General features: G+C 40.3%; 1 protein-coding gene across 5 annotated transcripts in view; it reads left to right on the top strand.

Annotated features, from left to right (window-relative positions):
- The first annotated feature begins 2,261 nt into the window (after positions 1 to 2,261).
- The window catches only part of RHBDD1 (rhomboid domain containing 1), a 35,933-nt gene continuing 21,744 nt past the window's right edge, over positions 2,262 to 16,450 (top strand). Inside the window, exons 1-3 of one of the 5 annotated variants that reach the window (XM_035334690.1) lie at positions 2,262 to 2,319; positions 7,851 to 8,363; positions 11,576 to 11,708. In XM_035334690.1, coding sequence (XP_035190581.1) covers positions 7,931 to 8,363; positions 11,576 to 11,708 — 566 coding nt within the window. In that variant the 5' untranslated portion in view covers positions 2,262 to 2,319; positions 7,851 to 7,930. The other 4 variants (XM_035334693.1, XM_035334689.1, XM_035334691.1 and 1 more) reach the window with 4 other exon arrangements.

The following is a 16,450-nucleotide window of genomic DNA, read 5'->3' as shown; positions in this document are numbered from 1 at the left end:
GGTACTCTACTGCTCCTAAAACCTGTTTAAACCTTGTGCTATTCAGCAAGGGAAAAATCTCAATGTCACTTTTTCATTATTGGTCAACATATGACTAAGTTGAATGTTTACAGTGATAATAGCTGTAATACAAATATTTTCATGGATTATATAGTTAGCAGTAAGGCGTAAGCAGTACTAACCATATGCGTCACTGCTGTGCTAACTGTACGTGGCTTATGAAAATGATGTTTTTGTTTATTTCTCCCTTACTTTCTTTCAAAGTACTGATTTTTCTTTCAATCATCTTAGACAAAAATAGGAAACAGAAGCTATATTGTTAAAAGCTGCTTAAATGGAAAGGGACATTGTCTTACAGGTACTCAGGTAACTTTCTAGTTGCCAGCTCTTCAGCCTAACCAAACTGCTGTTCTTACTCAAAAACATCTTCCATGTTAAGGGCATCTGGCTAATCTCATGTACATGGAATATATAAGAATGGCTAAAGAAATACATTTCATCGTTTATTGAAATTCTCCATTAAAAAGTTGTAGTTTGTAAAACAGCATTTTACATTTCATTCCATTTTATTGATAAGAAAAATAAACCTTCAGACAAAAAGGTAAAAGAAATCCATGAGGTGAACGGTGACATGAGATTAAGGATAGAAAACAGCAGGTTTTTTATTTTTAAAATATATATATATACTTAAGGATATATAAAATAATACAGATGTTTGGTTTTGTTTGATTGTCTTGTTTAGCAAACAATTTTTGTTGAACAGGAGGAAAATAACAATTTCAGACCTTAATGCAGTGTCAAATCTCACACTTGGGTAAAAAGTACAAGAATGGTGGTTTTCTACATATGGGGCCAATTGATCACAGCATCATTCGTTTACTTCACCTACCATTGTTCCTGTGACTTCTGTTCTTCCTGACTTATCAATAAGGGCCCAAAAAGATAGAAAATATAAGATCGCTTGGGATAACACAGGATGTGAATTAGGAATGAAGTCAGGATCTTCTAGGTCCCAGAAGAGAACCACAACCTCAAGGCTTATACATCCAGTAATAAGATCTGGACCTGCACACAGGCAATAAATACTGCATCGTTAAGAATTATAGACTGGAATTATGATTGCATGAAAATGGAGTACACTATTACAGAAAATGGTGCCAATTATAGAAAACCTGGTGTATGTTAGAAAATCTATCAGTCTAGGCATTTGTAACTCCTACACCCTGTGATTTCTATGAATTATTATGATTAGCATTAATTGTGGTAACAGATCTAAATGTGCCAAAACTAAAGAGTTTAAGATAACTCGTCTAAATGGTGGCACACACAGAACCTGCCCTCCTCTTTTGGCTTCTGTTCATTCTTGGAAGAGAAGACTATGCTGAAGTTGCTTGTTTTGGCACGGTCTGCTCCTTTAACTTCATCTCCACCCTATTTCTAGGAATTCAGCCTCTTTCATGCCTGCCAGTCTGCTGAGCTGTGTGCTGTTTTTGGAAGGGCAGAATACAATTTTCATATAAATTCTATGACATACTTGTATGAATTGCCAAAACGTTCTCTGAAACCTAAGTGCCACATAAATGACAGCAAAATAGGACCATTTACAAGTAGCTTTGGCTATGGATTTCGTATGATTCATTTCTAGTCACATATTTGCACCACCAGCTTGCCAACATTTCTGTGATAACCTATTATTTTAGACATTCATCATTTGCTCAGCGTATCCCCTGCTGACTGCTAGTAACAAAGCTCACAGCCCAGATATCTGCATCAAATCTGGGGAGTCACTTAACACCGCTGACCGGTACTCTACACAAATTTAAACTAATGTGTTCATCCAAGCACCTTTAGTACTTGAACAAAGCAAGTATTAAACTTATTGAACTAGTGTTTGAGCATGTAGTAAGGTTTTCAGAAAGAACCTAATCACGCGTTTTAATTGCAGTACCAGTAGGAAGTGTTTTCGCACAATTTATGGAATAGAAACACTTCAAAGCCTCCCTACGAGGCGAAATGGGAAGCCTACGGACCCTGCGTCCCCTCGCCTCAGGCAAACGCCGCCCTGAGACCACTGTGCCCGCGGGGCCGGGCCGGGCCGGGCCGCTCGGCGTTAAACCGCACGCCCACAGCCGCGCACGGCCGCCATCTTCCCCCCCCGGGCCTTCGAGGCGCCGCGCCCCGCTCCGCCACAACGCGCACGCGCGGCTGAGGCGAGCGCCGAGGGCGGGTCTCGAACTCGGATCCCTATGCGCGGAGTGGCGGCCGGGTCACGTGGGGCGGCGGCGGGGCCGGGGCCGGGGCCGGGGCTGCGCGGGGAACGTGAGTGGAGGGGCGGGGCCGGGCCGGGGGTGGGGGGCGCGTCTCTTCCTCCTCCTCCTCCTCCTCCTCCTCCTCCTCCTCCTCCTCCTCCTGTTCTTCCTCAGCGCCGACATGGGGGCTAGGAAAGGAGCCTCATCGAGCGAAGGCTCTCGGCTTGCCTCCTTGAGCAGTGTGCTTTTACAGGCTATGTGAAAATAACCAGGGAATTTGTTTTCGTTTTTGTTATTTTTTTAACCAGAACCACGTTCCTCTTTTCTTAAAGTGCTTAAAAACAACAGTAAAGAGCCCGCAAGTGATTTGTGCGTGCACTGAAAGGAGAAGGGGTGAACAAACGGCCTGGCTGTATCCCGGAGGCTCCCTGAAGCGGGTGGCGAGCACTTGGCGTGACGCAGCTGGTTGCGGGGAGGGCGGCGTGGTGAGGGCCTCGCAGCCGGCTGGTACTGCAGGGAGGCCTGGGGGCTTGCCAGGACTTAGCACGAGTGCCAGAAAGGGTATATTTCTGGGTGTTGTGCTGGTAGGGTTTCATTAAAAGGCTAACTTCATCCTCTCGCACTCCGGACTGCAGGCTAACTTCTGAAGCAATAAAAACAAAGTACGAAGCTTGTGAGGGCCTTCACGCTTCTGAAGCAGTCAGGGAAGCATGGATTGTTTCACTTCAATTGTATCACAAATTCTTGAGCTGAATGGGGGAGGATGCTCTTCTGCTCTTATTACGTCATTTTTTGGTTATACCAGTATAAGGACTGCAGTCAAATCCAAAAAAATCCTGACCCTATTTAAAGTAATTAAACATCCATGAAGTTAAAAATCTTACTGTGCCCTGATCGGAAATCCCCTCTTGTTCTGGTGTGTGTGTGTCTAGTCACAACTGACACCCTCTCACCTTCACAGGTAGAGTGATACAGCTATAAATGTTAACGATGGTTTTACTTCTCTAACTTAATTTGTATGTTTAGGTGTATCCTAGCATTCTGAGAAGTAGTTATTCATTACCTGTTAGGAGATGGGGGTAGTAAGAACGTTTGTTAAATCTTCTTGTGTCCCTTTGTTCCCACAAAACTGGGAAGGAGCTTAATGTGTCCATTGTCTCCCCCACAAGATGGTATTATAATAGCAAGTAATTCTGACTAACCGACCACAGAGGTTCAAAAAGAGCTGACCTTTCAAAGAAAGAAACGCTCTATTGACTTTTTTTTTTTTATCTGTTTGATTATATGTGTCATATAAATTTAGAGGTACAGGACTGTCTCCGTTTTAGGATTCCAAAGCAATGAAACCAGTGTTGGCTCGTGGCTGTTGTGTGGCCTCTCTTTGAATCTCGAACTGACTTTTTCCAATAAAGGAAAACAGTAATTCCTAATGAACTTAATTTCTGAGGAAAGTTACTAAAATGTGGACTCGCAAAATATAAAATATAAAAATCTAGAAAGGCTCCTGCTTTTTTGCCTGCTTTACGCTGAAATGGCAGCAGAATTTCTGTTATGTAAATTTATATAAGCCCCAACTATTCTTTTGGATGGTAAGCTAAAACGACACTTTCTGACTAAACTAAGCTATATCCATGAAAAGGGCGTGTGCGTGTGTGTCTGTATATATATCCTTATGGGTAGACTCATGAAAGGGATAGACCTAATACAGTATTAGGTTGTTCCCTTTTGGGAGATTATTTATATTGCACTACGAAAAGTGATGTGACCTTTGTCTCCAGAGGAGGAGGCAGTGAATGCGACCAGTATTGCCAGTAAATCCTCTTCACTGCAGATAACGCCTTAGTAGGCCCATTTGATTAATCTAGAAGTTATTGTCTATAAATTAATTACCTCTATAATTACATCAGAAGCTTGTCTTTTGCTCTGAACTATGTAATTGACTATATATTTGAAAGCTTATTGTAACTGACCGACCATGGTTGTCCTTCTCCTTGCATATGTATTAAATGGAAACGGGCTGGTTCTTTGTGTTTCAAATTGTTGAGGTTTTCCTTGCTCTGATTTGTTTTTCTGTTTATTCTGCCTTCTTCTGTCCCTGTCAAAATTTGAGGACAATAGTATTTGCAGTTTGCTTGTGCTTCCATTGTAGGACTCTCCTTTTGCCTTAAAACCACTGCTTCTTTTTCTGTTTTGTTCTTTGCTTGGATAAGATTCTGTACCCCAAGACTGCATCTTCATAGGCAAGTGCTATGGATCTGGTGGGCTTATAGGTAGTGAGGAGCGGGTTTTGCTCAGGATCTGACCTTGCCCCTTCACCCTGATGTGTGTGTGTGTTTGTGTTTGTTGTGCTAAGGTTCTTCTTTACAGATCAGTTTTGCAAGGCAAGGAGAAGAGCCCGGTAGTTCTAGAGAGAAGCTGGCAGGGCTTCTTAGGATCAGGATGTGCCATGCAGGTAAAAGCAAAATCTGTAGGTCACAGCTGTATCCACGCTCCATGTGAAAAGATAGGTTGCACCTTTTAATCAATTCATAAAATCGAGGCTTATATCGCATTGTGAGTTTTGAGGAGAAGCACAGTGGGCTGGCTTTTGTTTCACATAAACACAAATGAAAACTTCAGGCTAGAATATCGACAGTTCTGTCCATTTTGGGGGGAACAATGGTATAAGGAGATTCTTTTCCTCTAACTTCAAACTATGTCTGGAGGAAGAGACCGTGTAACGTTTCATTTTAACTGGTATTTACTAAAATATTTACTTTATTACATGATTTTTCAGTAATATGAGGTCGTAATATTGTAGGGGTGCCAAGCAAGCAAGGGGGTTTGTCACAGTGAAAATAAAAGTTGAAATGCATTGCACTTGGTTAGTACAAGACAAACAAATAAATTCCAGGAATGTTTAGTTCAGACATTTATCTTGAGTAGGTGACAAAAATGCGGACACGTGGCAGTCTAGATGCAAGACAAATGTCCATTTCAAGTCTGTTCTGGAAATTTGTACATTTTGAAGTGGGTGGCATGTTTTCAAAAAAAAAAGAGGAATAAATGCTTCATTGTTTTGAGTCTCGTTAGGCTTTTAATAAACAAAGTAGAGGCTGAGGAAGAATGTTCAAGCAGCTGAAAGTTCTATAGATTTTAAGTGAATTGCATTCCAGAAGGCTCGTAAATAACTAGTTTTTCTTTCTTTATGTATTTGTCCTTTATAATCAGATGCATGGTGTGTTTTGGCTTGTGTTTGAGCCCCCAGTATAATACATAGCATAGCTGTAAGCGTGGAGCAAACCGTTCCCGGTAGGGTTACGTGGTCACGGAGCTGTGCTGCGTGCAGGCTTCTCTGCCTAGGTGCACGCGTGCTAGAAGTGTGAATGCTGGGAACTGAAGGCCATCAAAAGGGGGGGAAACCTTTAAAAAGCGAGACTGTGTATTATTTGGCGGCTTGAACGACGCGGTATGGCAGCGTTTTGGGGTTTCCACATAACTTGTGCTGAAGCGATGTTGACTTTTAAATTCTAACAGTTTTTGTCAGCTGTTTTGTGGTGGGGAAAAATGCCGCTGTGTCAGTGGGAACAGAGAAGTTGGAGGTTTGGGCAGATGAGCACAAGAAGATTTTGGAGCGCTGGTACACCTGGCATGTCGTATGGAAAGAGAGGATGACATTAATTAAAGCTTCTGATGAGCTAAGGACTTTTCTTATAGCATCGACATTAAAAAGCAACAGCTGACAATGTTGATTATCCTCTACAACAACTGATTTACATTTTAGGAGGCCTTAGCTAATTTGAACTTTGTAGGGACTGTAGCTGTGGTCTCTGGAGTTAAGTGAGGAGGGTTTGAAACCGGTTTCTAAAGGTACCAGCGCAGTTTGGTTATGTGCTCAGGAAGCCTGGCCTGAAGCATGTTTCTGCTGTTTCCACTCTGCTTTGGACAGGGCTTAGGCATTATGGAGCATCTCGGAGATTAGAGCATGGGAAAAAATGCAGTGAATTTCCTCTCATTGTAACAAATAAGTTTATTTGCATTCTGTTCTACTGCATTTGCTTTGAGAATGCCAGCATTTTTTTCTTCTCTTAAAGTGCTATACTAAGCATAAATGCAATTTGAAGAGAAATCCAGAGGCTGGAGCGACTTAAACTTAATTCGATCAATTATTTGATGTCACTGTACTGTGTGAACTGCTGTGGCAGTACGTAGTGCTTTTGCTTACGTTTAAGTAGAGGAGATAGGCTGGGCTGGGGACAGTCTTTTCAGATGTTCAACCCTGCGCAGGCTTCCTATTCCTTTTGCTGTTATAGCATGTCATAAATCAGAGGTGATTTCCCTCTCAGTTTGTTAATGATGCTCTGAATGCCTAAAGAAAAATGTTTGCAGCCATAGCAGCTGTCTGTAAAAAAGCCAAGTTTAGGAAATCCCCCTAGGAATAACGTGGAACGTTAAACTTTGCATCAGGAGCTGTTGGCCTTTCCTCCTTATACAGGTGTCATTTTTTTCTGCTGTTCTCCAGAAGAACAAGGTGGTTGTATATCTAAAACAAAAATCCTTACGGAGGAAGCGTTTGATTTGATGAGCTGGAAAGGAATTTAACCAAAATAAATAAGAATTTTGATAGTTTATTTGAACTATTTTAGGATATAATGGCAAAGGAAGTGAAAGAGATGCTAAGATGAAAATTTGGTGTGTATCAGGATATTCGGGAAGTTTCATTTGAAACCTAATGGGGAAATTTGGAAGAATAACTGGATTTTGCTGGCTCTGCTTAGTTTTGAATAATGTAGTGTGAATCTTTAATAGTTCAGCAAAGAACTGGCATCCTAGAGGTGGAAAAGTGTGGCCACAATGTTGTGCCCTTCTGGAGAGTTTTGAAAAGTAAAAATAGTGCTGGCCAAGTTTGGACAGCCCAGAGAGCCTACGCGAAACTCCTTGTCATTCCTTTCATGCGTAGGCAGGTACACAGCGCAGTCTCCGTGCCCCTTTGTGCCGTGTTCTCCCAGTGCAGGTACCTCCTAGTTGGAATTCTAGACTATAAAAATGAGAACAGTTTTCAAAGCTTGCTATTAGGAGTATGTAGCTGTGTCTGTGTTACTCTTTGAAATAGTAACTTTTAATTTTCATTCACAGCTTGTGCTGAATGTTTATAAAAGTTGGGATAAGGTCGTGAAAAAATTTACATGTGTAGCAAAGATGGGAGGCCTGAAAATTGAGATTCTATAGAGAAATTGTTTGTTTTTTGTTTGTTTGTTTGTTTTTTACCGGTTTCCTTCCTGAAAGCTTAGAGATTGTAAGTGAATCAGGGTATTGGTGAAAAGATGTCTTGCACAACCAGGAATTTTATAGATGAAATAGTCTGTCTAGGGCCACTGGAGGGAGGTTGCGGATTCCTTTTTGTCATAATGCTTGTCTGGGTTAACTGTATAAATCCATTTTATTTGTCATACACCGGTTAAAAACTTGTGACTTTTTTTCTCACTTGATTTTTTTTTTTTTCCTGATGAAAAGGTGTCTCAGCTGATGAAGTTGAAGAATTCATTATGTTTTCTTAAGTGCATTAAGCTTGAGAACACCCGTGTTTCTATATTATAATGCAGTTGTTTTTTTTTCTTTCAGAATTTCCAAAGCGTGTATGGTCTTGGATTTGAACAAGCCTAGAAATCAGTATAAACTTTGCATTTGAGTAAGAAGCAATAATGCAACGAAGACAGGGAAGAGTCAATGCTGGACTGCTTTTGCTGCTTTATCAAATTTCTCAAGTTGGACTTCAGAACATTCCTGCTGTTACCCTTGCAGTGCTTGTACTGAATATTTTTTTCTTTCTGAATCCCGTGAGACCACTGCATGAAGTATGTATCAGTGTAAACGAAGGCTTCTACAGGCAGAACTGGCAGCGTTTACTGCTTTCTCCTGTCCACCATGCAGACGATTGGCATTTGTATTACAACATGATTTCCATGCTCTGGAAGGGGATAATGTTGGAAAGAAAGCTTAAGAGTGTGTGGTTTGCTTATATAATTGCAGTGTTTTCAGTGCTGGTTGGAGTTGTTTATATGGCGCTGGAATTCATGCTTGTGAAAATTCTGAATGATCCTTCATATGAAATGAATTGTGCCGTAGGTTTTTCAGGTAAGTTGGTCCAATTTAAATACATGGAAATGAACATTTGTAGATACTAGCAATATTTTTGAATGGAGCAGATGGACACCTGTACAGCCGTATGCATGTATCTATGTTATGTCACCGAAGTAATCCTTTTTTATTAAAGTATGTACTCTGGGAATGTACACGGTGTGTTTGAGTACATGCTTGTATGACCAGCACAGACTTCACCTGAGAACGTGAAGAATATGATTACCTCATTAGAATTGTGGTTCCAGCCAGTGTTCAGTGTCACTGACTACCCGAAGTCTGGAACTTCCCGTTTGCTGATGTTAACGATGCTTGTTAGTACACTCTAGAAAAGCCCATCACTTGACTATTATTCCTGAGCATCTTTTCTGGTGTGAGCTGTGCACGATAAAACAGGCCTTTAGCTACATGTTGTAAACAGTTCGTGCCTGTCTTTGGAGACTTGCCTTCATTTTTCTGCTAGAAACAATCAAGCAGCTGCTTGTAGTCATCTTCCAGTAACGATCACATCTTCTTATTTAGGAAATCAGAGTTTCAAGTTGATGAATTCCTTTAAGAAAGTCTGAAGTTAAGGGGAGTAGTAGTACTGCTCTCCTAGGTACATAGAGTTTTTTCCTTGATGCCATTGGTACTTAGAATTAAATGGCAACCCCCCCCCCCTTTTCTATCTCTGAGAAAGATGTTAACACATTTTAGGTTTCCCTGCGGTATTCAGGGTGGTACTAGGCTGGAACATCCTGGTAGTTGCTCATTTGGAGCTTCAGTACTCCCTGGTCACCCACCTTTTGGTAGCAAGGCATACCTGGTTCTAGTACTGGCCTCTGTCATGGCTGTAAGGGCCCTGAGCACAACCTCTTCCCCCCACCTGGGGGATTTGTCTGCCTTGCTCAAGGACAGCTTTGCTATGGGACACTGTGATCCAACTCAAGCTGGTGGGAAGAGAGCTGAGAAGCTTTTGCCTAGCAGCTGCTTTTAAGCTGAAACCCTCTGCCTTGTCCCTGCCAGAGCTATGCTGCATCCATGCGTGTGTCTGACTGTGTGCCTCGCTGATGTGGACCTCCAGCTGGATGTCTGACTTCCTTTGGCCCTGCTTTGTCAGAAGGGTCTGCCTGGCAACCTGGGCTCTTGGCCGTTCACCAGTGTGCTTTGTTCAGGGACTGTGGGGCTGGACTTCTGCAGAGGTTGCTGCTGCCTGCCTCCCTGATCCCCTTGTGTCCCTTTCCTTGCTGCAATGAGTGAATTTCAAGGATTTGAAACTTGTTTATGCTGTATCAATGGGAACTACTACTGTAGTGTTGAGATTTTTCTGTACGTTTTTTTTCTCACCAGATTAGTCTCCACTTTCTCACTCAGCCAGATAGCAACCTACGTGTCCCTCTGCTGGAGCCAACAGAAAAAGAAAGTTAGATTCAGTGATAAGATTATTCACAAGGTGCAGCTTTATGGCTTCCTGCCCTTCTTGGCAAAAGGGACCAAATAGCTGACCAGAGTGGTGCTGGCAGGCAGGGTGGGCGCAGGTGACTGGCCAGATGGGTCCTTGTTTCATTCCTTACAGGAGCCTCAAGTCAGCCATGCTTCAGTAGTGGCTGGCGTGTGCATTTTGGACTTCTAGTGAACGAAAAGGGACTAAACCTGCACAGGGCTTTGTCAGTTGAGGGATTACCAGATTGGATTTTAATTTACATGTTCTGAGAGGTACCAAGTTCAGATCTTGCACTGAGTGTTGCAGCCAGCGCTGATGTGATTTACCGTCTGCAGCAGCTCTGGGTGTTCCAGGCCTGGGAACGAGGGACTGCAGCCTGTGCGCACATGCCTTTGACTGCTGCTCAGGCAGTAGGTTAAAGCGGCTCTGGCAGAATTAGTATCCATAGTTCACCTTCCAAAACCTTCAACATCTTCAACGTGACCTTCAGCATATGGAATTTCTCTTTAGTCAGGGCAAGTGACATACTGGGGAACAGGCGTTGAAGAAGAAATGCGTGTTTTCCTGACAATAACTGTTTCTTTAAGAGCCAATTTGTATGCGTGTTTCACACATTCATTTTATCAGCTCTTAAGAGTTTTAAGATGACTGGATTATTTATTTACCTATTTTGCAACTGGATAAAATAGGTCAGGCCTTTGTTCCCCTAACAGGAACATGACAACACAGCAGGTGTAGGCCCTTCCAAAAGGCACTTACACCTTAAATAAAATGAGTTGAAGCTGTACATAGAGGATTCTGGTGAGTCAAGGGTGGATTGGATAGAGACAACTCCTGAACTGTGCACTGCTATCGAATATTTCTCCCCTCGAGTAAATTTATAGTTTCTGAGCCAAGTCCAGTTTTATCAGCAGCAAATAGTGTGTGTGCGTGCATAAAAACATTTCTTCTTGAATTTGTTCCTAAAATAAGAATATTTACATCACTGGATAGAGGAGTTCTGCCATTTAATGTTTTCTGTGGTTTTAGAAGGGGGAGAACCTTTTTCATGTTTTCTTTATTTAGTATATCTGAATTCATGTCCAACTGGGCTATCTTTTCCATATTAAAATATTTTACTTTTCAATTTTGTGGATTTTTCAGGCAATTGTGTGAGATTTCTCTCCAGAGTAACTTTTTCAAAAACATGTTGGATGTTCTGATAAATTACGTGAATTCATTTGATAACATCAGCTCTTTCTTGCATGGTAGAACAGTTGGAGTCAATTAGAAATTATTGTGTTTAAAGGTGATTTATCTAATTTTTCTTTTCAGAAACAAGTGATCTGGAGCATATGTAAGATTTTTTCCATTAATTCCAAATTTTTGAGCTTACTGTTGAGCTTCACAAATGCATTTGTCTTGTTTTCAGTTATGGCCTTTTTTTTTTTTTTAACTCACTGAACAGTTTGAGTTCAATAATTTTGTCCATTATTACAACTAGAACTTTTTGTTTCTATTGTTTTGATTATTTGAGTAACTGCAGTAAGTAGGTGTATTTAAAAAAAAACAACTTTAATTGGCTGTTACACGTAAATTTTTAATACTTTTTTCTTAAGTGACTGAAAATTATCAGTGACAAAACAGCTTAGAGCTGTTGTTCTGGCATGCAACAGTATTGCTTCCTGGTGCTGTGAACCTGCATGGTATTCCAGTTTCAGTAGTTAATTCATTTTGGTAGTTAAGTCACTATTTATTTTTTGGGCACGTGTACTTCTCTCTTGATGTGATTTGTTCTTGTTTGCAGGAGTCTTGTTTGCTTTGAAAGTTCTTAACAACCATTACAATCCAGGAAGAGTCAGCAGTGTCCTTGGATTGCAGATATCCAGCAAATACGCCTGTTGGGTGGAGCTGGTGGCTATTCATTTAATTTCCCCCGGGTGAGTACATCTAATTCTTTGATCTTAGTAGAAGAGATTTGGGTTATCTGAAGTAGTTTGAAATGTTCTGTTGAAGTCAGCGTAGTTATCTGATAGCCAAGTTGTGCACTGCGGCTACAATTAAGTGCTGGGGCTATAGTATGCTTTGTTCTGTAACACCTTTTGATCACGCTTCAAAATGAGAAACTGGAGTACTGTGTTTGGAAGGTATTGTGAACTATTGGAGGGAAGATGTGAAAAGTTGATGCTCAAGGAAAAGGCACACGCGCTTTCAGTAAAATAACCTAACCCTGGGATACATGACTATTTCTAAATAACCTATGTGGACAGTGTTGATCCGAGCCAGTTTTATAGATTATTTCTGGCAACTTAAGATGTCTGTTAGAGTTTTTAATCTCAAAAAAAAAAAAAAAAAAAAAAAAAAGATGACCTCCCATCTTGAGAACTACCCAACTGCCCCAGTCACAGACCAATAGCACGGGCAAGTCTTCATCCTACGACAGAGATGCAGGTTGCTGTCATACACATTCATGGCTGACAATTGAAAACAGTTGTAACACATTACGAATCAGCAATGAATAACAGTTACTTAATTTTGTATGGGTTTGAGGATCCAAAAGAGCTCAGTCTCAAAGCAAATCACAGTCAGAACAGGTAAACATAATAGGAATAATGAGCTTTTCATTAAAAACCAAAACATGTATGTATATTTGAAAATAGAGGAACGTTCTGAAAAATCTGGCTTTCAATTCTGATTTTTTTCCTTTCACCTCTCAGATTTACCCCTGGTGTGGCCTCTCTTGTCAGTATAAATATCTTGCATTGCTCTAACAGTTATCCTCATGACATCTTTTTAATGTATTTATTTTCCTATTTAGTCTGCCTTTTTCATTGCTTGTTTAATGCTTAAGGATATCACTGAGTCTTCACCGGTTATCAGTCAGATTTACTGTTGAACTTTTTTATTGATGAGAACTATTCCTCTGGAACAAGAGGGCTTAAAAAAACAAATGAACAGCTTTGTTGGGAATGGCATTGTATGGTGAAAACCGTTTTCTATTGTTTTGTTTTAAAACAGCTTTTACTTTTCTATATTATGTTTGCAATTTATTACAAAATTAGTAACAAATTCCCAACTTCCAGTTAAAGAAGCAGCAGTGTTTTCCTGTACATGGTTGTGTAAAACAAGTTGTCTTATACTTATGCAATCATTTAATTTGGTCTAATTTGCATTCAGATAGGTTGCTTAGCACTGGTAAATTGACTACATGCCCTTCTTTCTAAGCAAAATTAAATTTAGAAGCAGAGGCAATAAATTGTAATGTGCATGTGACTATGTGGTTGAGTTAATATGGAAATGAACTGTGTGTATAAACACATGGATTTCATCCTATTGTTTCAAGAAACTTATTATTTTTCAAAGATAAAGCCAGCCTAGATTCTTGTAGTATGCCACTTAGCTTGCTTGTTTGTTGAGTGAATATACCCTTCCTAGCAGAGCATCAGAGGAGGAGATGATGGAAGCAAGTTCTTGTCATGGAAGACAGTGACAGTGGCTAAACTAAGGGCAAACTTTTGTTGCTCAGTAAGTGGCTTTGTCCTTTGTCCTGTGATAGAATAGGGTGCTTAAATGATGACTTCTACCAGCCTTTTGGGTTTGCTGTTAGGCGGAAGTTGGAGAAATGAAGTAATACAGGTGTAGGTTTTCTTTCTCTTCTTTCATGTGTGCTGTTGGGTGACTGACACCACAGAATTGAAATAAGTCAGGATAAATGCAGTAGCAGCAAGGAGTTGATTTGAATTCAGTATAAGAATACTGAAACATTATTCATATAAAAAAAAATACTGGGAGATGCTTGTAAACATGGGATCAGAATCGGATAGATGAAGCGTAAATCTTGTTCAAATGGCTTTCCTGTAATGATAGCAATTTTCATGGAAACTACACAGTCAAATGAGAAGTCTGGTTAATTCTGTATAGATGATTTTTCTCAAGTAATGTGTGCATCAGCTTGATGGCAAACTTCTTCAGGAAACAGTATTTAGACATATTGCATGATTATCATTGGTATGAAGTGAATGGTTGAAATAAGATCTCTGGAGAGATCTACATTTTCAAACAAAAATTAAATGAGACATCATTTGTATTTCTTTATACCAGAGAGAACATTATTTAATATTGATAAAGCTCATTGACATTTAGAAAAAAAGCATGCAATTTAAAAAGTCAAGAATCCCGGTTTTATTCCCACTCAAAGTTCAGTTTGCATTATACAAACTATAAGTTATACCACAAGCAATAATCCTGTCAGTTTTTCTTAACCAGCAGGAGAAAAAGCAGTAGTTTATCTTGTTGTTGCAATCAGAAGAATGTTTATTAGTTTAACAGTCTAATAACAGTCAATTTAGAAAATATACATTCAAGTCAAGATATTGCTATTACAAATAATGTAAAAATACTATTTTGGAATTTGATAATGGAAGTTGCTGTATGGCTGATAGGATTTTTAACTATATACAGGATTATTTCACAATATACAAAAAGCAGAAAATAGGAGTAACCTCAATTTTCTGGATTAGATTTGAGAGGAGTGGAGTTTATAATACAAGTTAAAAGAGCCTTGGTAATGTGCTTGGACAAGAGTTTCGCACAACTTTTGTGCTTTTCTATAAACTATATTTGTTTATTTCAGCTAAAATGACATTTAATTCTAAAACTTGTATGTTGTCCTGCCTTGTGAAAACAGTTGTAGCTTTGTCATCAGCTTTAATGTCAACAGATAAAACTCATACAACCTCGTAGGCCAGAAATCCATTATGCAAATTTTTTGAAAAGCCAGTCTACTGAAAATTAAAATTCACTGTAAAATGTCAAGAAGGTTGACATTGACACTGAAGTATTATCAGGAATTAATGGCTCAATTATATTTGAGTTCATTGGAAACAGGAATATCCACTTTGGGCTAAGGCATGTGGTTATAAGAACATTAATTGCATGTGTGAAAGTTATTTTATCCAGTTTACTTATATTGAATAATTCCAGTCTACATATTTTCATTAAATAAGAAACATTATAGGGGATCTGAATGAATCTGATATCAGAATGAATGCTTTGAGTAATAACTGCAAAAGGAGAAGGATATATCTCTATCCACACACATACTTTTATAACCATAAATGTTTATACTCATCAGTATTTAGTATAATGTGCTTCCCAAGAACACCGCTATATCAAACGGATCTTTGCAGGGGCTTAGCAGCCTCACATTTTCCCTCGCTAAGCAAGGGCAAGTGGGCCCGGACCCAGCAGGGCTTGGGAGGCCTCTGCCCCTCTGGGTGGGAGGCCCGGTCCCTCCAGGCAGCCGGCTCTGCCGCTCCGGTGTCCTCACGTCTCTTGCTGCAACTTGTTTGTTACCACTTACTCTATGGGTTGTGAAGGTGCAGAGTTTGTTCATTCCTATTTCTGGCTCTTTTGCGTTTTTTTAAATATGTTGTATCCATGAGAGGTTGAGTCAATGGGCTAAGTGGTAGTGGTTCCTTCAGTCTTTTTCCAGAAGTTGCAGGCCTCTTGATTTTGTTGTCTTTGGCTTAGTTTTCCAGCTGAGACCTACCACTGTTGAACAGAGTGGAAAGTTTTACTTCATTTTACTTTCCGGCAGTGCTCCTGTCTACGTGTTCGCAGTGAAATCCTTGTTTCCTGTGGTGGTGTGGCCCGCTGACCCATGCGTTGTTATATGACTCGCTGCGTGTGCCGGCTTCTCTCCCACTAGCCAGTCCCTTCCAGCCTGTCTGTATAGCTGATTTCTGTGACGTGTTCAAAACGTCATACTTGTCTTTGAATTATATCCTAATGCTTTGTCGCTGTGTCAAGGTTGCTTTAAATTATGATGCCATCTCCTGTCACTCGTGTAGCTTCTCTCAGCTTGTTGTCATTTGCAAACGATACTTGGTATAGACTCTTGTGGAAATCCCCTTGGTTCATATCCTTAGTTTGATAATGAATCACTGATAAGCATTAAGCCAGGCTTTTTGGCCAGATGTGTATCTGCTTAGTGTAGTTTTACTGCTCAAAGTTTGTGAGAAACCCTCTTCATGAGAAATGCCATGAGACAGTGCTTCATTCTCACAGCCTGTCTTCTGCTATTTCTCCCTTTCCTGGGAGGCATGGTGCCCTGTCAAAGGAGGGAACCTGGGGATTTGACTAATTTGTTCGTGACATAGCTGTTTTCTGCTTTTGATGTTACTTACTGGAGTATAGAAATACCCTTCCAGCCTTCCAAAACCTAACCTATTCTTAAAAACAGCTGCAAAAGACAGTCTGACTACTTTAGAATTTAGCTGTATGTTTTTTTGTTGTTGTTGTTATTTTTTTCATTTGTTTGCATAGAGTGGCTTGTGTTGTGAAGGGACCTTAAAGACCACCTAGTTCCAACCACCATGCCCATGGCCCACCAAACGAGGCTGCCCAGGGCCCACCCAGCCTGGCTGTGGGCACCTCCAGGGATGGGGCACCCACAGCTCCTCTGGGCAACCTGTGCCAGTGCCTCACCACCCTCTGAGTAAAGAATTTCCTCCTGACATCTAATCTAAGTCTCCCCTCTTTAAGTTTAAGACCATTCCCCCTTGTCCTATCACTTTCCATTTTGAGGTTTTAAGTTTTTAATAGAATAACAGTTTTTCTTTGTAAAATTGCATAGTATCTATGTCTGTTAGTTGTTACATTTAGGAAATGCCAATACAGA

This window comes from Oxyura jamaicensis, chromosome 9, assembly GCF_011077185.1.
Source record: "Oxyura jamaicensis isolate SHBP4307 breed ruddy duck chromosome 9, BPBGC_Ojam_1.0, whole genome shotgun sequence".
Lineage (NCBI taxonomy): Eukaryota > Metazoa > Chordata > Aves > Anseriformes > Anatidae > Oxyura > Oxyura jamaicensis.
Note: the sequence above shows the minus strand (reverse complement) of the source record. Positions and strands in the feature narration are given on the sequence as shown.